This window comes from Didymella exigua (assembly GCF_010094145.1).
Source record: "Didymella exigua CBS 183.55 unplaced genomic scaffold M421scaffold_11, whole genome shotgun sequence".
Lineage (NCBI taxonomy): Eukaryota > Fungi > Ascomycota > Dothideomycetes > Pleosporales > Didymellaceae > Didymella > Didymella exigua.
This window is the reverse complement of record NW_022984785.1, coordinates 52,476-74,632: the sequence shown is the minus strand read 5'-3', so window position 1 is coordinate 74,632 and position 22,157 is coordinate 52,476. Positions and strand designations below refer to the sequence as shown.

The following is a 22,157-nucleotide window of genomic DNA, read 5'->3' as shown; positions in this document are numbered from 1 at the left end:
CAGCATGACCATCTTTTCAGCATGACCATCTTTTCAGCATGACCATCTTTGCACCATGACCATCTTTGCACCAACATGACCATCTTTACCAGCACATGCAAGCGTGGCCTACAGCGAGCGAGTGTTGACCACACCCAGCAGAGGTGCACACGCATGACACGTTATATATACCACAGCACGATAGTGTATCAAGATCCATCAACCGTCCCAACGACGTCTAACCCTAAATCTGCATCCAAATCCCTGTCCCATGACATCTTCCTCAATGCCGTGTCCTCCCACGAAAAACACCTAGACACCCCATCACCCGCCAGCACCACTAAGCCGCCATCGCCATCATCCTCACCGCCCGCATCTCGTCCATCTCCCTCTGCAGCTCCTGCTGGAACTCCATGACCGTATCGCCAAACTGCTCCATCTGGTCCTGCGCCTTGGGGGCGCCGATAAGCACAATGCCCCTCGGCACCACCACGTCGGCCACCTGGAAGCACCCAAACGTCACCACCTTCTGCAGCTGCCGACAGCTGCGGAACATGCCCGCAACAATCTGCGTGTCCACCACGGGGCAGAACGACACGTTGATCTCCCGCAGCCACGGGTACTGCTTCGTCCCGTCGAACACGTCGCTGAACGCCGCGTGCGAAATGTGTCGGCACGACGACACGTCGAGATACTCGATCCGCGACCCCGAGTGCCCCATCAGCGCTTGGAACCCCCCGGATCCGAGTCCGATGGGCTGGTCTGCTGGGCCCTCGGGATTGGCGTTGTCCGTGTCGCGTAGGCTGTTGACATCGATGTAGCGAAGCGGAGGATTAACCCAGCCAGTGAAGAGATTGACGTACCCGTCGTCGGTGCACTCGTTATTCTCAGTAAACCGGAACTTGCTGACGTGGCGGCAAGTCTTGTGAATCGCATCGAGCACTTCGTCTGCAGAATCGCTCTCCGCGTCAAGAAAGTGCTCGAGACACAATGTACGCAGGCGACCACCGACCAACGTGATCATGCGAATGAGCCTTTCACGTGGAACCTGTCCGTACATACGCAATGTGAGATGCTCAAGCTTCTGCAGCCGGGCAATCGCATCGATGCTGTCGACTCCGAGCTTCTTGCATCGCTCGAGCTTGAGCCGCTCCATGTTGGGGCAGAATGTGGAGAGCGCCTCGACAGTCTGATCGTCGAAAGCAGCATCTAGCCACTCGAGCTTTAACGCTTTCAGATCTGGACCCCGCGCAATGAAGAGCTCAATCCACTTGTCGTCCGAGACAAGGTTGGCACCCAGGAGCTGGATCTCGGCCAACGACTTGGCCTTCTCCACCAAGTAGTCGATGTTGCTATCCTTGAACTGGCAGCAGTTGCGGAGAGACAGCTTCTTCACCGTCGGACACACTGCAAAGATCTGGTCGTAGTCCTCCGTCTCCAGCAAGGCTGCCTCGTGAATCGCTACCGACTCCATGTCTGGTTGAAGGAACAGCTTCATAGTGGTAGAGTTCATGGCACGCTTCTTGGAGAAGATCTCGCTGATCCTGTTCATGATCTTCTCCGGCATCTCGCCGAGCTCATCGATATCTTCCGAGTGCTGCGCAAGCTTCTCGATGCACAGCTGCTGCAATGACTTCGGCCCTCGCACTGTGAGCCCGTCCAGACGGTTGCTCTCAAGCTTTCTGCGGCCCCTGCGGACAACTGGTGTCTTCTTTGCCTTTTCTTGTGCCTTCACTTCTTTCTTCAGCTCCTTGCCGCATGGTGTGCAGAGCAGCCCGCCCTCTGGACCAGCCTGGCTGTATGGTGTGACTGTAAACCGCTTGTCGCAGAGCTCACAATTCTCCAGCTGACCAGGTAACTTCTTCGCCTTCTTGTACATGTCCATGAAGTCTTCGTCCGACTCGTTGTCGGGGCCCTTCTTCTTTTTCTTGGAGCTTTTCTTCTTGGCTTCCTTGCCCTTCTTTATCTTCGCGATGGCTTCGTCCTGGTTGCGCTTTCGCTTGCGAGTTCGCTCAGCAGCCATTGCAGAGGACTCTGCCTGCAGATCTTCCTCGACATCATCACCGGCATTCGAGGGTCCTTCACCGTTGTCGCTAGCTGCCGCGGCATCTTGCTCGGCTCGTTGCACTCGATCACGATACGAATCGCGAATCTCTTGGGCGGAGATATTGTTGGCCTTGAACAAATGTCAGTCGCTGGCCAAAACGACTGTCAAAGATCGGTGCAGGTGAGTTGATGGGTGGCTGGCAGCTCAGCCTTGGACTGGAGCAATACAACGATTGTCGAATTCTGGAGTTACAATGCAGCCCAATGCATACTTACAGCAAGGAAATCTGTCAAGGCTGAGTGTGGCCCTCGAATACCGCTGCCTCGTGGTCGTCGTCCTGCCCTATCGCCACCGATCAGCGTTGTTCGCCACAAGATGCCAAGCGAAGACTCACATTTTATGTTGTCACCTGGCCACTGTCTCTACAATCGAAAAGAAAGGTAATGAACGTCTAGTGTCAAAGAAAGGTGCTTGAGAGCTACAAGGTCAGGCAGCAGTCGGCGAGTAGGATCGAGGTGTCGGCCGGGGTAGTCGCGTTGGAGGCGACTAGCGCCTCGCGTTATCACGCGGTGGCGAATAACCACTTAAAGTGGCCGAGGACAACCCTTTTCTCACTCGCAAAAAAAATGTACTCGAATGAAATGTAGCTTCATTCGTGTAGTCAAGCTAACTATGAAAGTGACCCGCACCTGCTTTTCCAATAACCTAAAGATGCCTGGAATAATCCCAGGGTACTCCTAATGCTTCATGGATGCCTCGAATGCCTGCTAGTTGCCCGCTCGCCCGTCCCTCCTAGATGATGGTGTCGTCGTCACTGTCGTTATCCTCTTCGCCTGAGTCTGAGTTCTCGGGCGACGAGAACTCGTGCTCCTCCTGCAGCATAGGTGGTGTAGGCGGACGCTGTCAAGGGTTAGCTTCATGTGAATTCAGTATCGAGCTTTCCGGATATACATACGTAGGCCTTGACCCTGGAAAAGCCGCTTCTGTTCCCGATCTGGTCGCTGCCAGGCTGAGAGCGCTCCGCGATGCTTGAGTTGAACGAATAATCAGAATTGGAGATAGAGCGAGTGCTTGGTCTGCCGTAGCTATCAGGGTTGAATTTCCGAGCGCTGGAGGCAGTGCCGGTGTGCCATGACTTGGTACCTGCAACCTCGCTCCATGCGCTTGGCTTGGTGTCGTTTACAGGCGTGTACGAGAATTCCGAATCGATGAGTGTGTCAGATACTTCGCCGCCGATGGACATCGCGTGCTGGAACTGGTCAGACGGGTTGATGCCACCTCCGTCTTGCCTGCGACGGCCTCGACCGGAGTACTCTGTGTCTGGCCATTCACCCTTAGATGGTCAGCGAGGATGATGATGGAGATTCGAATCGCACTTGCGTTGCTGGACTCAGTGTCGCGGGCGGAGTTGGTGGACGACCAGTACTCTGGCATACGGCCACTGGAGCTCTCGGTGTTGATAAACGCCTTGCTAGGATCGTCATAGCGCTCTTCGTTGACAGGCAGCCGTGCGAGCTGGATGTCTGTGCAGGCATAGCATTGCTGATGACCGTTAGCATCATCCAGCTACTCCACACGTGTATACCTACAGCGTTGTCAGGCTTTCTGCGCTGCACCTTCGCGAAGTCCTCTAGACCCTTTGTCTTGTGGCAATGGGTGCATTCGATCTCGACGAGCTGACCGCCGGTGCATTTGGAGCACTTCGGGTTAGTCGTGATGCGGCCTGCCCGCGAGATCTGCCAGCGAACGTCGGTCTTCTGCTTCTCACCGAAGTTGGCAGCGTTGTAGTTCTTCTCACACATGCTGCATTTGAGTTTCGGAGGGAGAGGAACGCGCTTGAGTCTATTGCATGTCAGTGGCTTGACGTGCGCCAATTGGAACAAACCTACCGCTCGATCTCGTCGGGATTGTAAGCATGGACCTGCCTACGGTTCCTGTTGACCATTGTTGCAGCTTTGAAGGTGACTAGCGAGCAGGGTAGTGTGGTGTGAGTGAGGGTGTAGATGTGCGAGTCGGAGCACCTTATAGGCGTGGGAAGTAGATAAATTCAGAGAGACAGTGAGCCGAGAGTTGGGGGCTGTGGTGAGCTTGCGGGAGGGAAGCAGCTGCCGTTTGCCGTTTGCGTGGGTGAAGGCAGAGGCAGCCGACGCGCGATAAGACTTGAAGAAGCAATGAGACAATAAAAATTTAAAGTTTGCAACTGAAATAAGGAATTGTAGTGCCTGACTCGGAACAGATCTCGAGGCTTGATGGGGACCGAGAGCATGAGTGATGCATACTGGCTACTCAACCTTGGCGTACGAAGGCACCCGGCAGTCAGGATCGATGGCGCCACTACACCACCAAAGTTGTTCTTTCGTTCCCATTCTCATGCTGTACCTAGAGCACGAGTCCAGCCGCAGCAACAGGCTTCAATCAAGTCTTCCGCAGCCCCTGCCGCCGTGGCACCTGCCAGTCGGTCTTCATCTCGACCTAGATAGCGAGAGCAACGTAGTCCTGAACGAAGATGCACAATGTTGACACAACATAATAAAGCTGATGAATAAAAAGTTAACGCTTGTCATGCAGATGGCCTGTGACTGACTTGATGCTTGAACTGCAAGGTGGAGATGATGAAGGTCGTCCTGAACGATAGGCTAGTTAATCGATAAGTTAGCGCGAAATCCAAAAATGTGTGGAAGTGGATCCATTTTGAGATGTCCCGCACTTCGAAGCGCAGCATTTCTGACGCACCGCAGCAAAAGTGGCGTCGTCGATTCCCTTCAGATTCAAGGCGGGCGGCAGCAGCAACATGGCTCCCTCAGTCGCAGACAACCACCACCACCGCAGCACCACGAAGCAGCATAAGAAGGGCTTCAAGTCTCGCCATGCCACCAAAAACGCGCTGAAGGAGATCAGCAAGGGTACGGGAGTCTGCACGTTTGTGTCCATGCATGCGCTGACAATTGTGTAGGCAAGGTCGAGGCTGTAGGCTTCGAACGAGGAAGTCGTAAGACGCCCCATCAGCAAGTTATGTCGAAATTCGACCGCCGCAACCGCTCGAAGCAGATGCGCATCAACAAGGACAACGAGCATGCCAAACAGACCAACGTTTTCGCCGGACGAGACAGTGCACCGCGCGTTGTTGCGATCATTCCCCTGTGCTCGGACATTTCCTCTGCCTCGGCAGTGCGCAGCTTGAACACGGCGTTGGACATCGAGCAGGACGTTCCCGAGGCGGGATGGGTGCGCACAGATGTGGACCGCTTCAAGCAGAAGATCCAGTACTTGGTTGTCAAGAGAGACCTGCTTGCCTCGCTCGATGCTTGCAGAGTCGCGGACTTTGTTGTCTTCGTGCTTTCCGCAGATGAGGAGGTGGACGAGGAGGGCGAGCTGATCCTGAAGTCGGTCGAGAGCCAGGGTCTGACAAACGCCTTCACCGTCGTTCAGGCGCTGGACAAGGTAGAGCCCGTGAAGCGCAGGCCGCAGGTTGTTGCATCGCTCAAGTCGTACATCACACATTGGTTGCCCACCACCGAGCGCGTATACTCTCTCGACAACCGACAGGAATCCTCGAACCTCGTGCGATCGATTTGCACAATCACAACCAAGGGCATAAGATGGAGAGACCAGAGGAGCTACATGTTCATCGAGGATATTGCTTGGCCCGGTGGCAAGTCAGCGGTCAACGAGGATGGTACCGGCGATGTTGTGTTGACTGGCGTAGTCCGCGGTCTGGGTCTGAAGGCCGATAGGCTGATCCAGGTCGGCGACTGGGGCGACTTCCAGGTCGACAAGATTGTCGCGGCACCCTTGGAGGCGCGGAAGAAGAAAGATAGTGACATGATGGTTGATGCTGAGGAGGACCCTGTATTGGAGCGCCCAACTGAGGACCAGGATGACGTCGCAGATCTCGCACCCGAGGAGACACTTATGGACGATGTCACACAATACGCTGCGTCCATTGCGCCAACCGAGCGAAAAGGAGTGTTGCTTGACGACCATCACTACTTCTCAGATGAGGAGGACGAGGAGGCCCGACCGAAGCCAAAACGGTTGCCGAAGGGTACCAGCAAATACCAGTCTGCATGGTACCTTGAAGACTTCTCCGATTCCGACTCTGACCTTGAAGATTTTGATATGGAGGATGTTGAGGAGGGCCAGAGCGCTCCTGCTCATCCTGCTGATGGCGAGGAGGGCATGGACCTCGACGGAAAGGCGATGACTGAGGGCGGCCCATCTGAGTATCCACAATCTGAGATGTTCCTTGATCCTTCGCCGGAAGACGAGGCAGACCAGATCGAGGCGTACCGAAAGTCAAGGAAAGCCGAGGAGGAGCAAGACCTCGAGTTCCCGGATGAGATTGAGCTTCATCCGAACCAAGATGCGCGGGAGCGTCTTATGAAGTACCGCGGTCTCAAGAGCTTGAAGCAGAGTGTATGGGAGAAAGAGGAGGACCGACCGTACGAGCCCGAGGAGTGGCAGCGACTGCTCGAAATCTCCGATTACAAGCGCACAGCAACGAAATTCATGCGCGAAGCATGGGCCGGCGGCGTCAAGCCTGGTAATCGGGTCAGCGTACACATCCGTGGCGTACCTCTACGATTGCAGCAGTCACAGTCGCGGCCTGTCGCTATGTTCTCCCTGTTGAGACACGAGCATAAGCGTACAGCCTGCAACTACAGCATCCTGCTCAGCACCGACCATGGCATGACTATCAAGTCCAAGACTGAGATGATCGTCCAGTGCGGTGCGCGCCGCATGGTTATCAACCCTGTAAGCTATTCCATACATCATAAATCATACAGAACACGCACTGACAACACCTAGCTCTTCTCCCAAGCAGGCAACACCCCTAACAATGTCCACAAATTCGACCGCTTCATATACCCCGGCCAAAATGCCATCGCCTCCTTCATCGGTCCACTCACCTGGGGCAATGTGCCTCTTCTCTACTTCCAGCGCACAACCTCCCATTCTACCCCCGACTCGCCATCGTCCTCCGGCCTCCAGCTCATCGGCACAGGCACCTCGCTGCCGCCCTCGATGAACCGCATCATCGCCAAGCGCGTCGTGCTCACCGGCCACCCCTACAAGATCAACAAGCGCGTCGTCACGGTGCGCTACATGTTCTTCAACGACTCGGATGTCAGGTGGTTCAAGAGCTTGCCGCTGTGGACTAGGAGGGGTAGGAGTGGGTTCATCAAAGAGAGTCTGGGTACGCATGGATACTTCAAGGCGACGTTTGATGGGAAGATCAACCCCATGGATGCCGTGGCTGTGAGTTTGTATAAGCGGGTCTGGCCCCGTCCCGCGAAGGCGTGGAGTGTAGAGGATGCGAACGCTGTTGCAGAGAGCGAGACCGCGCCGATGCTGGTCGAGTAGAGCATGTGCACGATGATACGACTGCATGACGGTAGATACCTGGGTAGATAAAATGGACAGGCGTTCTCGTTGCACACATACTCCCTCGACCTTGAATCCGAAAAAATTGTAAACGTCCCTGCATTACCACATCTAAACAGAAGAGGGTATATGCACCTCCAACGCCCGTAAATGCTATGCTTTTGTTCATCCCTCACGCCTTCTTGTTCGCCGCAAATCGCTCCAGCGCCGGCCCATACGCAGCCTTGAGCTTTTTCTGCTTCTCCACGTTCCTCTCCTTCCTCCTCTCAACAATCTCCCTCGCCCGCTCCTTCTCCTCATCGATAACATTCTTACTGCCGCTCTTCCTGAGATACCTCCTCAGCGCACTATTGCGGCCGCGCCCCCTCTTCTTTAGCTTCGTGATCTTATCCTCCTCCTTATGGTCGAGGTCGCGCTCCTTCTTGCGCTGTTCCTGAGATGTGAGGTCCAGATTTCCGACAAAGTTGGGGTCGAGCGCGATCATCTCGGGCTGAATCTTCTCGAGAAGCGCGTGGACTTCTGTCTCGCGGCGCTGCTTGCTGGTTTCGAAGGGGTTCGTGCCTTGCTCGAGGGTGTCTGGGTTGGGCTCTCCGGCGCCGGGCACGATGATCGATGTAAAGCCTTTCTCGTGGCCGATCCCGAGTATATCTTCGAAGGGGCAGAATCGCACGCGGCCTGTCGATAGGCCCTCGCCGCCCCAGGCCATGTACGGTGTGGGCAAAACGAGGTCTGGGTTCGAGGTGAAGATCTCGGGTTTGTAGATGTTGACTTGTGTCCCGTAGCCGACGGCGGTCAGGTTGCGGTCGGAGATGGAGAGCGAGGTGCCTGGGACGCGCAAGTGGTGCGTGTGGATTTCGCGGAACATGCGGATGTCCCACACGCTCATACGGCGGTCTTGCGAGGTGCTGACCATGTACGTGCCAGACTTGTCGACGGCGAGGCTGCGGACTGGCCCATGGTGAGGGAGCAGCTTGACGAGCGGTGAGGCGCTGTTGGGCGACCATAATGTGACGAGGCCTTTTTGGTGGCCGACGTGCAGGATGGCGTTGTGGGGGTTTTGCACCAACGCTGTTGCGGGTCCGAGTTTTGTGTAGAGCTCTCCTAGCGATTGGCCGGTTGAGACATCTGTGTATCTGATGATACCGGCTGTCGATATCGAGGAGAGGAGGAAGTGGTAGGGGAGGTATTCGAGGTGTGTGGCTTCGGAGTGGTTCTTCAGCTGGTGGATCTCCACGCCGTCGCCGCCGTAGATGTAGACGCATTTCTTCTGCGCGATCGCGAAGTTCTTCTGGTTGCTGGTATGTAGCCATCGTGCGTCTCGTACCGTCTCATTGAGTTGTAGTTCGCAGCCCAGCTTGCCATCTCTCCAGTCGAATGTCGCAACGTGCCCTTTCCTCCCTGCAATCAGCAGATCGCGCCCGTTCCTGCTGTACTCGCAAACATCGTACGGTCCCAGCCCGTCCAGTCGCAGCTCAAAGCCCTTCTTTGCGGTTTCTATTGCGACGGCGGCCTTGATGTCGTCCTGTCGAACCTTGTATGTCCTTTCCAGCTCATGTTCGGCCTCAAGCAGTCCTTCATTGTTCTCTAGCAGAATTTCGACATTCTTCGCCTCGATCACTGCTTGCTTGTTCTTGTTCTCCAATAACCGCAGATTGGACCTCAGCTTCTTGTCCTTTACGGACTTTGGCCTGATTCTGTCGCCTCTCCCATACTGCTTTGCTGCTTCTTCGGCGAAGCGGTTGGCCGCTTGTCTGTCTGCATCGTCTATGGCCTCGCCTTTGCGCTGAACTTCGGCCGATTTGGGCTTCGGCCCGCGGTCGGTGGCCATGTTGGCGGGTGTGCCGTGCAGGAACCGATTGTGAGTTGGTGTCAGAGCCTGCAGCTGAGAGATCGCGTAAAGGGAAGGGTCACTGGGGTCGAAAACGAGTTTTGCGTCAACCCGGCGCTGCAAAAGTTCGAACGCGCACAAGAATTAAAAGTGGGGCCTCGGAATCAACCTTCCCTATCGGGCAGTTTACAAAAGGCGTCAAACACCGCGCTCAAGCTTTCACTCCAGAGCCTCGTTCGAACGCGGCTGATTGCGTGGTGGCACGCTAACTAATTCATACTAGTTTGTGCGACCCTTTGCCCATTAATTACTCCGAGTCACAACTCCATCAAACCCTACTTCCCACATTCGATGAAAAGCAATGGCCACCTCTACAGGGTTCAGTCGTGAACGTCATGTCCTGGTGATTTTGGACTCACGACCAAAGAATGCCTACATACACCGTGCGGGGCACACCATGTCCTTCAACAATCAGGCTGGAGACGCCATAATGAAGCATGGAATGTACAACGATCAAGTAACACATTTTGCTAACTTTGCTCGGAAGTTACAGAGAGATCTTCCAACTCTGAAAATGAAGCTCAGTTATGGTTTGATGACTGCAACAGCCTCTCCTGATTGAGTGGACATTGATGATGATAGGTTACTGCGAGCCCTGAGACCAGTCCAACAATGCTCGAAGAAGGGGACTATCTCAATCGTCATCCAAAAACTGCCGACAGCAGGGGAGTAACCCTTGTTGTCTTTGTCCACACAACTTCTGATCATGTTCATCTTTCTTTCCCTCTTGCATTGCACCTATTTCGTCCAAGGTGCGCGTCCAAGACGTCGCTCTATCAGCTGATTCCACTTCCCGACCAACGCCAGTAAATCGAAGTCAGAACATAGATCGACAAACATGTTCAAATCCGGCGGCACGCCCCCGCGGGCATCGGCGACTGGGAGTCTTCGTGGTAGACCTGAGAAGCCGTTCTACAATCACGCACAAGCGTCTCGATCAACGACAGACCTCCCCAGTACGATAGTGTACGGGTCATCTTATGGAGGCATATCACTTTCGCCCATGGTAATGGCATCGCCGCGTTCGAGCCAACACAGCCAACACAGCCAGCGCACCTTATGGGCTAGAAGGGGGTCGCTGGAGGGCCTCTCAAGCACGATTGAGCCAGGTCAAAGAGCAGCCTTCGAACCACCGATACTGCGCCCATCTGATGCACTTCAGACAACAGAACGCATGCGACGTTTCCTCCTCCATAATTTCAACTGCCTACGACAATCGACTCCAGCTCTTACCCAACAGCGAACTGCGCTTCTCTACCGTCAGTCTTTCGTCGTGGCTAAAGAATCTCCTCTCACTGACGTGAACGAGGCTTACGAGTACAAGCCAAACTGTACCCCTTGAAGATTGACATAGCTCCTGTTCAAAACCACGCTCACTCCAACATACATATAATCCAGACGGCGCTACAGTCTTCATATCCACTAAATCCATACTTGCGTTCAGACACATCCAGATGGTACAAATATCAGCCTACTGCCAATTTGTTCGCGGGCTTGTTATCTGCCCGCAGGGCATTCCCAGCCACCTCGGACGATTGTGATTGGCCCTTCGGTCAACGAGAATTTACAGGTGGACGTTATTTGCATCTTCAGATGTGCGAAGAATGGCTAACGCTATCATGTATTGGAAGGGAATGTCGATGAAGTGTAGTGATAGCATATACTTACAGTTTGTCCAATCGAATATTCATGTAGTTTACCGATACTAGAGAGCAGGTCACTTCTAGGCTAAGCTCAGGCTACATATGTACACGGCGCCCCTCCGAGATTGACGAAAGCATTATGAGCCAGAGGGCCGAAGATGTTCAAGGACAGAGGACCCATGATCAGCGCCACACACCGTTGGCTTGATTTACACCAATATGAGCTTTAACATCTCCTATCCCGCAAACGCACCAATCGAGCACTCTGTGCCGTTGCGTCCCGCCTCTTTCATCAAACGCAGCACATAGTTGGGTTCTCTAGACGGCTAGGGCTCTTTTGGTGGGATCTATTGCACGGATTCTCAACGTGTTCTTGCATGTGTGGGCATTGTGATCTCTTGAAACCTTGATAATTTATAAGATTCTTTCGAACTCATTCCGGACACCTCCCATAAATCTAGACCTCAATGAAACTACCAGATGATTACTTTGCTGAAGCGATGTCGTCCGTGTAGAGACCTATCGAAGAGACACGGAAATATCACTACGAGTAATGCAGTTATACTCTAGACTTGTGCTTGTCCACAGGTTTGCGTAGTTTGCGAGAGAATGTTTTTGTTCAAGACATCTGCATTATTGGTATTGAGCACCTGCCAGGATTAGATCTGAGCAAGGTCTTTGGCGTATTTGATGAGCTGTTTCGCTGCAAATTACGCCTACCCCCGTATCTCATCTTTATTGATTGACCGAGACATATCCTCTTCTCGAGCAACGGGCTAGCACTGCGAAACGAGTTCACCGAGATGACCTGTCATCGATAATACCTTGGGTACCTTCATAGTATCATGTGTACACTTATATGTAGTCTTGCGAGCTTAGCACTAACCGACAGTGCAAGGCCGGGATAGTCAGTATTCACAAGCATATCGGTCGACCACATGTAGAAACAGTCGAGTGCTTCTGAACGTATGCTTGTAAGGGAAGACCAGACAGTGTGGTACTTTTACCTGATGGTGTACGCAGCTCTGATAATAGGCGCATGTAATAACCTATAACATGTCCCTACCCACTCATTCGTCCTTGATGCTAGACACCATCCAGTTCACCAACCGCCTCCAAGCTGGCACTTCATAAACTGTCATTGAGCTGTGCCTCGCTCACTTCATCTCCAGCGTAAGAAAGCTCTGATTTATCACTTCCTTTCACCTTGATCATGGCCACGCAGACCCTATCATCTCGCCGTACGCTACCTCATCATCATTGCCACTGTCCGTGCGCGGCTTGCGCCTTCCTATGAGGCACGTAAACAAACACGCCGCCGCCAACACCCTACCTTAACTTATCACGGAGAGGCAGCCAACTCAACTCCTCGACAACTGATTACTTTTTTTTGGCTACACCCTGCCATGGGGCGCGCCGTCACGAGGAAGAAACACACCTGTGGTCGTTGCGAGCAGCTGTTCAACAGCAGAAAAGAGCTTAGCATGCACATGATGAACCACGAAGACGCAGAGCCAGTCCAACACCAGTGCCCGATGTGCCCGTTCCATTTTGACGACTCGCTCAAGCTTGAGCAGCACCGTATTGTGAGCGGTCATCTAGATGTTGGTCAGTTCAAGTGCGATAGATGCCCTCAAGTCTTTGACACTCAGGGAGGCTATACACGCCACCGAGCGCATGGTAAGCCATGCTGCGACGCTAAGCACTTCAAAGACTGGAAGAAAACACCTCGACCTGGATACATCGACCCGGATAAGCCGAAGTTGGTCGTTAAAGAGGCCCAAGAGCTGGAATACGGCGGTAATTCTTCAGGTACGCCAAGTCAAGTGAGCGAAGGCCAGGAGTATTGCCGCTGTTGCAAGAAGACCTTCGCGTCCGAGTTCGCTTACGATTATCATGTTCTCGGTTGCAATACACTCACCATGAAGCGGACCGCATACTTCTCGCGGGAAGTCCCCAACACTGCAGAGCACGACCAGAGCCTTCCACTAGCATCGCTGAATGTGCAGAGCCATACAGTGACTCTGAAAGCCCCTGCACTAAGGTCCACGGCTCTGGCCGACGCATCGTACCCCATGTCTCTTCAATCCGTCACACTGAACACCAGGGCTTCAGTGCCTCGCCAGCCACCGATAGTACTGAGCGATCTTCCCGCACCTACTTCAGCAAGTTCTTTAGAACCCCAGGCTTTGGCTCCGGCTCCTGAACGAGCGCCCACCACTCCATCTGCTGGAGCGAAAAAGCTCGTCTGCAATATCAACGGTTGCACACGAAGCTATGCCTCTGAGGCGGGCTTGAATATGCACAAGACAGACGTGCACGGTTTCGGCGGCCAGGGTCTAGATCTGCATGGGAGAGATTCCTGGATGCTCGCTCAGCGCGAGCGAGAGCGACTCCGAGCAGAAGGTCAGCTGAAAGCGCCAACAGGTTCCCGCGGTGGTAGAAACGGCAATAGCGGTGGCCGAGGTGGCAACAGCGGTGGCCATCGTGCGCCTGCTCCTGCCAGCTTCCATATACCTCCTTCCCACACACTAGCTCAACGCGTGGCACCATCCCATGAATCTTACCAGCAAGTCACTCACCATGCTGGAGTCAGTACGACCCCACCTCTGCCGACGAGTCACAATATCAGCGATGCTCTAGAGATGGAGCAAGCCAAATTTCTCTGCAGCAAAACCTTACGCCTGTTGCTGCAAACTGACGTGTTTATTCACCATGACGGCAAGATGAGTGTTGGTGGCATCGACTGGACACGTATCAGTGTAGATCGACAGCCTGATGTTACCGGTATGTTCAACGACATGTGTCACTTGCCTCGCATCCTTCAGTCCCTTGAATACGTGCCAGCCCCCAAGACTTTCGCGACCGAGTATACTGCGCAGTACCCCGTTGCCGAGTTCGAGAGTGCACCAACTCGCAACCCCGCCAAGCCTGCTCTTGACATCATCGCCATGTACTGTAGCAAGATCGTCTTGGCCAATGTTTGTCAGGAAGTGGTCAAGATTGCTGCGGTCGATGTCCTCACCTGTCGCGTCCTCATGAGCCACTTGGTCTGCAACAACCCACATGCACGAGTCGTCAACTGGCATCCGGCTACTACTGGACTGTCTAGCTTTCAAGACATGGAGGACGCTCGTCAAGCGGGTTACAGAGTTCTCAAGGGATGGACTGCAGCTCGGTCGGCTCTCTTCAAGTTTGTCGACAAAGAGACGATCATCGTTGGTCATAACCTGCGCGCTGAGTTGGACGCACTGCGAATCATTCATGGTCGCGCAATTGACATTGCAAAAGTAGTCGAGAGTGCAGCGAAGGGTCCCTTATCGAAGGCTCAGGTCAGCCTCGACAGCTGGTGCCGAGATGTTGCGAATGTTGCTAGGCTTGAGACCGACCCAGTGTTCGGACGCGACTGCCTCGTGAACGCTTTTGCAGTGCGGGAGATCGGACTCTGGACCATTAAGAACAAGGAGAAGCTCGAACAGGTCGCCAAGCAGAAGACGAAGGAGTACCAGTTGGTGATGAAGAATTGAAGGCAGGAATGGAAAATCGGAAAATGGCGATCACGAAGGAAAGGCCCAGGTATACATATGAAAACGTCGAAGACGCAAAGATAGTGCAAGCCCAGAACAAGCAATGCGAACGATCTTCAAAGAGACCTACTCTTACTCGTGCATTGACAGCTGCAGTCGTGGTGACAACCTCCGCGGGTATGCTTCAGCGACAGATGATGGGAATTTTCCTTCTCGTCGAAGTTCAAGGACACTACTTCTGCGCCTCCTGCTTCTGCTGCTCCTCCTTCTCAATCGCGTCCACCACAAAGGCACCACCCAGCAAAATCGCCGGCTCCTCAAGACTATGATGCTCATAGCTCAACGTCCCCACACCACCCGCCTCGAGGATCAAACTCGGATTATCCTCCAGCTTCTTGCCAATCCACCTTGCCGCAAATGCGCGCAGAATATGCCCATGCGCTACAATCAGCACATCATTCGGCTTCCCGTCCTTCCCGAACCGGCCCTTATGGTACTTCTCCCTCAGTTCATGAATAAGCTTGTCCAGTCGCTGTGTGACGTCCTCAGGGCTCTCGCCGCCCTCGCAGCCGTCGCGCCAGATGTCCCAGTCCGCATTCAACCCCCTTTCCTTGCGCAATTTGCGCACCTCCGAGGACGTGATGCCTTCGTAAGCGCCGTAGTCCCACTCACAGACGCTCTCTGTGATCTCAATGAACGCGTTTGTGCGCACGTCCAGTGTGTTTGTGGGCTCGGTGTCGCTCTCCTCGGGGTGGTTGTCCCACGGGTACCGGTCGCGGCAGCCCAGGTCGAGGAGCTCGAGGGTGCGTTGCGCGCGCGTGCGGGGGGACACGTAGCTGGCAGGTGTTAGAGGGCTTTCGTAGTGCGTCGCGCAGAGGGGGGGGGGGGGGGGCTTGCATGTGCGCGATGTTGCTGGGCACGATGAGGCGGTCGTCGCCGACTAGCGCTTTACCGGTTGCGCGGACGCGCTTCTCGCCGTTCTGTGTGAGCGGAATGTCTGATGTGCCTGTGTGTCGGCCGTTGAGCGACCATTCTGTCTCGCCGTGACGGATAATGAAGACGCGTGGGTCGGGCATGGTGGGGTCGAGGTTTGGTCAATTTGGACCGAGGCTGAGGGTTCGTGAAATACAAGGTAATGGGTTTGAGGGCAGCCTCAATACATCGACGATGATCTACATATTCGTAGATGGGTAGCGAAATGCCGAAGCTCTCGCTAAGTGCTCGTACGTATGACGTTATTCTGGTTGAGAAATTTGATAAAAGGTGCCCTCTTTACGCGTAGTCAGCTTTGGTCAGCTTTCAATGAGGGTCACCTGCAGCATAGTAGTTTGAATGTTGGGATAAATGCGTGTCAATTTGCTTTTCCATTCTGGCCGAGGAGCTCCCGAAGCTAAAGTACAAAATATCACAAGCCAAACCCACCTGCTTCATGCTCACTGATTTTCGTTACGAACGAGACGAGTCTTTCTATCGAAAGCAATTGCCTCACAGTGTAGTAGTTCGCGCAGGTATTCATACGTAAGTCCACATGACAAGCTTAGTTGTCCATGTAGGTGCTGGCATCGACACCCTTCTCGGGGAACTCGGGGAGGGAGACCTCGAAGCGCTCCTCGATCGACTTCAGGACTGCCTCGTCCTCGGGACTGCTGATGAAGGAGATACTGAGACCCTTGGTTCCGAAACGACCGGCACGACCGACACGGTGGAGGTACGAGTCAGCCTTGTCAGGCATATCGTAGTTGATGGCAACATTGATACGCTCAACGTCGATACCGCGACCGAAAATGTCAGTGGAGACACAGATACGGGTCTGGAAGTCCTTGAACTCCTTGTAGCGCTTGATACTATTTTATCGTCAGCAAACATGCCTTGTACATGAGACAATATGCACTTACCGCTCCTCCTGACCAATACCGGAGTGGACCGCAGTACTGGGGAAGTTGCACTCGCGCAGGAGCTTGTCAAGCTCTGTGCAACGCAGAGTCGAGCGAACGAAGATGATAACCTGGTTGAACTCCAACTCATCAAGAAGGTCGTTGAGCTTCCTGTTCTTCTCACGCTCATCGAGCTTCATGTAGTATTGCTGCAGACCATGAAGCGTCAACTTCTTCTCGTCATCAACGTAGATCTCAAGAGGGTTTTGCATGAACTTCTTGCAGGTCTCGCGGATCTCCTTCGCCAGGGTGGCGGAAAACATCATCACCTGCTTGTGAGCGGGTGTCGCGCGGAAGATGGACTGAACATCATTGCGCATGTCTATGGATATGTCAGGAAAGGTCGAATGTCGGCTCGTTCAGTATACTAACCAGGCTGGTCCAGCATCTTGTCGCACTCGTCGAGAACGAAGTGCTTCAAGTTGGAGAGGCGGAGATGCCTGTCACGAACGAGCGCGTTGATACGTCCGGGTGTACCGACAATGATGTGAGGATGAGTGTCCTTATTGCCGAGAAGCTCGATGTCCTTCTGAACTGGTGTTCCACCGTAGAAGACACCGACCTTGACATCGGGCAGGAACTTGGCGAAACGGTTGTACTCGTTCCTGATCTGGTAGGCCAGCTCACGAGTGTGGCACATGACCAGAATCGTGGCAACACCAGGCTCAGGCTTCTCGTCCATCTGCTGGAGGGTAGCAAGGACGAAGACAGCTGTCTTTCCGAGACCAGACTTGGCCTGGCAGAGAACGTCGTTACCGAGAATGGCCTGGGGAATGGTAACTTGCTGGACTGTAGAGCACGGGGCATGTCAGAATGGATCTTAAAGCGGTCGCAACGAAGTGTGTAAAGGGGAGCGTCCGTCCATCTTGCGCGGTCCAAGTCCTCCACACGAGATAGTCTAGCCATACGCAGACCACATTATCCATACGACACCTCTTTCGAGCCCTCCTGCGGCACAACATCTGCCAAAACCAGTGCTTTCGTTCAAAACGATGGACCGGCACAAAGCCCTCCGGCTTGCTCGTGTATAGGACCGATCTAATCGCGCCCAGATACAACAGTCGGCTGGTGGCTCATATGTAGTGGAAGGCACTGGGTCCCTCACTACTCCGCTCGTGTGTAGACCAAACCATGGCCACAGACTGATACCGCTTCGATGCGCAAATGGACGGACGGACGCTTTCAGGTGGAAGAAGGCTGAGGGGGATAATTAGACTAACCCTCGGAAGGATGTTCGAAGCCACAGTCCGTGATTGCTCGTACGAGCTCGTCCTTCAGGAGGAAATCGCGGAAACCGGTCGAGTGAATGCCAACATAGCTGCCCTTCTTGTCGCCAGCTGCGTCGCCAGCTGAAAGGCCACCCTTAGCTACGGTTGCGTTGCCGTTGGCAGGCGCCTCCGTTGGCTGGATCTCCTCGTCGGAGTAGTCGATAAGGTCCTCCTCGTGGGACATGATGATTAGAAGTTGGTGGTAGCGGTGAGGTAAGGTTGGAGTTCGTAGTTGCGCGTGTCGCAAACAAGGCTACCGAACAGTAAAGTGGCAGCGGTGCAGTGGTGGAGCTCCGGAAAGCGGTAGTGTTAAGAGAAGAGAGTCAGTGGACGATCTGCTGATGCACGGGGTGACGCGATTGTGAGGTTGGAGGTGCTGTCGCAGGCGGTGATGGGAAAGAGCGAGACGCAGCGGTGGGACCAAAAGCTCGGCGTGTCGAGCGCGCTAGCTGAGTAAGGCAGGCGCGTCTGTGCACACTCGTGAATCACAAAGCCGCTGCGAGAAACCAACAACAATAATAGACTCGTACAAAGACTCGAAGTAAGAGACGTCCCGATTTTGTTCCATGAAAATTTCAGACAGGAAGACCACCGGAGACTGCTTCCTGAGCGCCACGCGACCATCTCGTACCTGACCACACAATACACTATTTCTGGCTACATTTTCAACATGGCCAAAGACAAACCGCCAAAGCCGAAAGGAATTCCGAATAAGCATCTGCACGCACGAATCACCTTTCTTTACCAAGCGGCCACATATTTGACCTTGCAGTTGCCCACCAAGAACATCAAGAGTGAAGTAAAAGATGCGGTGTCATCGGAGTTCAATCAAATTCAAGAATCATCACCTCTTGCCATGCAGCTTGGCGCAGATCTTCACACGGTCTCCCGAAAGGCGCAGCTCCGACTATCTGTTGACCTGAAACGCTCTATGTGCAAGAGCTGCCACACAGTTCTGGTACCTGGGCAAACTGCGACGCAAGAGATTGAGAACAAGAGCAAAAGCGGTAAGAAGCCGTGGGCAGATGTTCTAGTCGTCAACTGCAACCGTTGCGGTAGCAAGAGGAGGATGCCTGTTGGCACAAAGAGACAGCCAAGGAAACGAGATCGGCTTCCAGCTCCAGCAAATGCAACATCCAGCGACATGGAGGGCATGGAGTCGACAACGCCTGCACTTCATACAGCCACAGGGCAGAGTCCTAGTTCAGGGTGAACTTAACTGAAGAACTCAAGTCCGAGCTTTCTCATTGCTGACCCATCATGCAATCAACCAAAGTTGAGCGAAACGCTGCAGCTCGCATCATACACTCAGCCGCAGAGCAGAGCATCACAACAACGAGCGATAGGCATGTTCTCTAATGTTCGCAAGGGCTGGAAGGAGCAGTAGGCTTTGCTTCTACAGCTCTACCAGACTGTTTGTCTTCAGCAATGAGTTTCAGTGGTCTCAGGCTGCTTTGGCTTCCTTCCGGGCTGTATGGCGCAGGGTCAGTCTAAGGATCATGAACTGCACACAGGGGCCCGAAGATCCGGCACTGTTCAAGGTGTATAGTTGAGGCTTGCATCAGAGTGCAAGATCACGACGTCTGGCCTTGATGGGGGCTTCGATCTTCTAATTGTCGTTCGCAGTCCGGGGGAAATGCAGTCATTTTCTTGTGCAACAGGTAGAACGATAGGACGCGGTGAAGGTGGTGTTTGGTAGCAAAATAGAAAGACGATCTGAATGTGACTCAGCGGTTAACGATCTGCGCCTGTTTATCTCGTCTCAAAGATCAGACCACACCTGTGAAGACCGTTGCAGATGAGTTGTGGACCGCGGAGGTGTTGTGTGGGGATGCAACTAGGGCTAGCAGGGATGACGCGCCCGAACAGGGGTTCTCGATACAGCCGCGCCAGAGTGTTCCACCATTGCCATCGACGTAGCCTGCAGCGCCCGGGACTGCCTGCTGCATTGCCAACATCGCCATTGCGACCAGCAGCATGTCGGAGGACGCAGCCGCCGAGTCTGCGTCGGGTCTGCCGTCAGATGTATTGCCGGATCTGGTAGGCTGATATGTTCACCGAGCTTGGGGAGCTCGCTGCTAACACGCGCGCCGCAGATCCAAGAAATCCTCGAGGCTGCACTATCGAATATCGTCTTGCAGACAGCGCTGTCATGCCATCGTTCGGAGAAGCTGCTGCGCATGCAATCCGCCGCCACACAAGCCGAGTCCATCGCCCTTTCCACCCTCGAACCAGCCTCACAGAAAGCCGGGACAAACAGCCAACCTGCGATACCCAGTGGCGAAACGACCGCTGCGCGATACGAGAACGGCCGAGTATTTTTGAAGGGTAACCCGCTCAAGACGACACCGGAGATGATCTGCCCGCACTGCAAGCTGCCGCGGCTAATGCACCCGATCATGGGCAAGGGCATGCAGAACCCAGATCTGACCAAGGAGTACTGCCTGCTCTACCCCTGGGTCCAGCGATCAGGCCACGATGTCTACGGCAATCCATTCCCTACTGACATGGCCAAGAGTAAGAAGGAGCGGGAGCTTATCAAGCAGCAACAGAAGAACGCAGACAAGGAGAGCGTGGGCACACCAGGCTCGCAAGACACAGAGATGGCCGGTGACGCAAAGGAAATCAAGCTCAACACAGGCGGCAAGCCCGCCTCATACATCCCCTGGCACACGTGCCCGAACTGCAAGCGCTCGCTGCTCATCACACGTTTCGCACAACATCTAGAGAAATGCCTCGGCATCTCCGGGCGTCAGTCAAGTCGCAATGCCATGGCCAAAATCGTAGGCCAAAACGGCACAGGTTCAGGTCTCGGCAACACACCCCTCGGCAGCCGCCTAGGTACACCAGTACCAGGCTCACACGGCGACGGCCCCAAGGCGAAGGGTAAGGGTATCAGTCCTATGAAGAAGCTGGCGCAAGGCGAAGACGACGTAGACGAGCTCGGCGACGATACGCCAGAACGCAAGAAGAAAAAGAAGAGCTCGTACATCAAGAAGGCGGATCGCGATAAAGGCAGCAGTGCTGGCAGTCTGAAGGTCAAGCTCAAGACTGGTCGACCCGACGTGGAGCGCAAAGCTAGCGAGACAAGCGAGCGCAGTGACGGCAAGAGAGAGAGGGACGGCGATGAGGGCGAGGAGCCGCGGAAAAAGAAGATCAAGCTGAGCTTGGGAGGGAAAGAAAGGGCCAGCGCAAGCGTCGAGCCTGGGGATTAAGGGCTGCGAGATGTACAATATCTGGGTGGATGGCATCAACAGGCGTTTTGGCATTTCATGGGTGGGGATACCATAACGGAAAGGAGATCGAGATCGACCAGGGGCGTTCTTGCTTTCGTTTGATTTCTTACTTGTCACTCTATCATCGCAACGTACGATGCATTGGACTGGAACGAGATATCGAGTCTATTGCAGTCACTCCGGACCATGTGCATGCTAAGCTCTGAGCGTCTGTGAAGCCGCACTACATCTGACCACTGTACCTCTCAACGTGGGCTTCGAATGCGCCTTGTTTCTAAAATCTCCGTGGCTGCACCAAGTCGTTCATGCGATAGACACGGTTTGATGCAACGCTTGGTTACCACGTCAGTCTGGCAATCTGATGGTCCACTCCAGATCTCCAGTAGATACACCGTTGAAGAGCTTGGAGGTGTACTATCGGTATGGTAATGTATGTTTGAGTAGTGTGTTAATGCATTCTGCGAATTTTTGGTATGTCCAGCGGACGTCGCGTGAGTATGCGAAAGTGGAGCTCAAGTACACGACAAGGTTAGATCTGTGGGGCTCAGGTGGGTTGTCTTGGGGCTTTCGATGGTTGCTAGTGACCACTGACTCTTGACAGAGCTGGAATTGACAGAGTCGAAGGTATTGCAACGGGGCTAGCTGGATATGATGTCAAAGGTATCGCAATGACAACTCGCTATGAGGGTACGGAGTCCATAACGGGCGTCCGGAGGACAAGATCATGAAGTTTTCATGTCTGCACAGGAGCTGGCTCCGCAGTGAGGAGGGTATGATGATCATACAGTCGATGATCGACCATGATATTTCTTGTAGCGAGGTCTGTGAGGAATTGAACTGATTTGAACTCTCCGCAGTAGCCATGATTGGCGCTTCCACTGTCTCAGTTCGCCAAACGAGCGCCCTCTTTACCTTGCCATTCGACTCGACCCGACCCTCCTTCTACCAGTAGGGCCGGCGCCATCTGCAGCCTCAACGTTGTGGTCTCCGCCCTTCGGCTCAGATCTCCACGCGATACAACTGTCGGGAGTCCCAAACCTAACCGAGGCAGGTGCGCACCAACTGCTGCATCGCAAACGTGTGTCGGAAACGGTCCTTCTCTTGCTACGATGGGTAGGGCAAGGCGGTGATGTCATCCATATCAAAAGCCGCATTATGGCTGTAGTTCGGAGGCATCTCCGCTAGCAAAGCACACGAACATGTTTCAAGCTCCGCAAACGTCCACATGCTCGAATAGTTGGTTCGATGAC

The 22,157-nt window shown here is 54.0% G+C and overlaps 10 protein-coding genes across 10 annotated transcripts; 5 read left to right on the top strand and 5 right to left on the bottom strand.

Moving 5' to 3' along the window:
* Positions 1-14: 14 nt before the first annotated feature.
* On the bottom strand, positions 15-2,522 carry M421DRAFT_419690 (RNI-like protein). Its single transcript, XM_033592213.1, has 3 exons — positions 2,421-2,522; positions 2,302-2,368; positions 15-2,155 (listed from the first exon to the last, which is right to left on the bottom strand). Coding segments are annotated over exons 1-3 (1,905 nt in total). The 5' UTR covers positions 2,423-2,522; the 3' UTR covers positions 15-319.
* Positions 2,523-2,620: 98 nt separating this feature from the next.
* Positions 2,621-4,134, bottom strand: M421DRAFT_133129 (uncharacterized protein). Its single transcript, XM_033587401.1, has 5 exons — positions 3,916-4,134; positions 3,616-3,868; positions 3,407-3,568; positions 2,982-3,359; positions 2,621-2,926 (listed from the first exon to the last, which is right to left on the bottom strand). Exons 1-5 carry the CDS (start codon positions 3,969-3,971, stop codon positions 2,819-2,821), a joined length of 957 nt encoding a protein of 318 aa, XP_033449421.1. The 5' UTR covers positions 3,972-4,134; the 3' UTR covers positions 2,621-2,818.
* A 683-nt stretch (positions 4,135-4,817) lies between these two features.
* M421DRAFT_91689 (DUF663-domain-containing protein) lies at positions 4,818-7,390 on the top strand (the record flags this gene model as incomplete). The annotated part of the gene is made up of 3 exons (XM_033597967.1): positions 4,818-4,929; positions 4,980-6,781; positions 6,836-7,390. 3 exons carry the CDS (start codon positions 4,818-4,820, stop codon positions 7,388-7,390), a joined length of 2,469 nt encoding a protein of 822 aa, XP_033449420.1.
* A 193-nt stretch (positions 7,391-7,583) lies between these two features.
* M421DRAFT_91688 (BING4CT-domain-containing protein) lies at positions 7,584-9,239 on the bottom strand (the record flags this gene model as incomplete). Its single annotated transcript, XM_033597966.1, has 1 exon — positions 7,584-9,239. One exon carries the CDS (start codon positions 9,237-9,239, stop codon positions 7,584-7,586), a length of 1,656 nt encoding a protein of 551 aa, XP_033449419.1.
* A 760-nt stretch (positions 9,240-9,999) lies between these two features.
* On the top strand, positions 10,000-11,001 carry M421DRAFT_133050 (uncharacterized protein). The gene is made up of 2 exons (XM_033587400.1): positions 10,000-10,558; positions 10,609-11,001. Exons 1-2 carry the CDS (start codon positions 10,138-10,140, stop codon positions 10,941-10,943), a joined length of 756 nt encoding a protein of 251 aa, XP_033449418.1. The 5' UTR covers positions 10,000-10,137; the 3' UTR covers positions 10,944-11,001.
* Positions 11,002-12,348: 1,347 nt separating this feature from the next.
* On the top strand, positions 12,349-14,469 carry M421DRAFT_61217 (uncharacterized protein; the record flags this gene model as incomplete). Its single annotated transcript, XM_033595860.1, has 2 exons — positions 12,349-12,847; positions 13,058-14,469. The coding sequence occupies 2 exons, from the start codon at positions 12,349-12,351 to the stop codon at positions 14,467-14,469; spliced, it is 1,911 nt and encodes a 636-aa protein (XP_033449417.1).
* A 116-nt stretch (positions 14,470-14,585) lies between these two features.
* Positions 14,586-15,792, bottom strand: M421DRAFT_133025 (phosphoglycerate mutase family protein). The gene is made up of 2 exons (XM_033587399.1): positions 15,367-15,792; positions 14,586-15,305 (listed from the first exon to the last, which is right to left on the bottom strand). Exons 1-2 carry the CDS (start codon positions 15,543-15,545, stop codon positions 14,702-14,704), a joined length of 783 nt encoding a protein of 260 aa, XP_033449416.1. The 5' UTR covers positions 15,546-15,792; the 3' UTR covers positions 14,586-14,701.
* A 214-nt stretch (positions 15,793-16,006) lies between these two features.
* On the bottom strand, positions 16,007-17,855 carry M421DRAFT_61158 (P-loop containing nucleoside triphosphate hydrolase protein; the record flags this gene model as incomplete). Its single annotated transcript, XM_033595850.1, has 4 exons — positions 16,007-16,313; positions 16,365-16,725; positions 16,776-17,192; positions 17,624-17,855. 4 exons carry the CDS (start codon positions 17,853-17,855, stop codon positions 16,007-16,009), a joined length of 1,317 nt encoding a protein of 438 aa, XP_033449415.1.
* Positions 17,856-18,194: 339 nt separating this feature from the next.
* M421DRAFT_133015 (Rpr2-domain-containing protein) lies at positions 18,195-19,099 on the top strand. Its single transcript, XM_033587398.1, has one exon. It carries the CDS (start codon positions 18,342-18,344, stop codon positions 18,882-18,884), a length of 543 nt encoding a protein of 180 aa, XP_033449414.1. The 5' UTR covers positions 18,195-18,341; the 3' UTR covers positions 18,885-19,099.
* A 488-nt stretch (positions 19,100-19,587) lies between these two features.
* M421DRAFT_133007 (uncharacterized protein) lies at positions 19,588-21,077 on the top strand. Its single transcript, XM_033587397.1, has 2 exons — positions 19,588-19,711; positions 19,768-21,077. The coding sequence occupies exons 1-2, from the start codon at positions 19,649-19,651 to the stop codon at positions 20,884-20,886; spliced, it is 1,182 nt and encodes a 393-aa protein (XP_033449413.1). The 5' UTR covers positions 19,588-19,648; the 3' UTR covers positions 20,887-21,077.
* Positions 21,078-22,157: the final 1,080 nt, after the last annotated feature.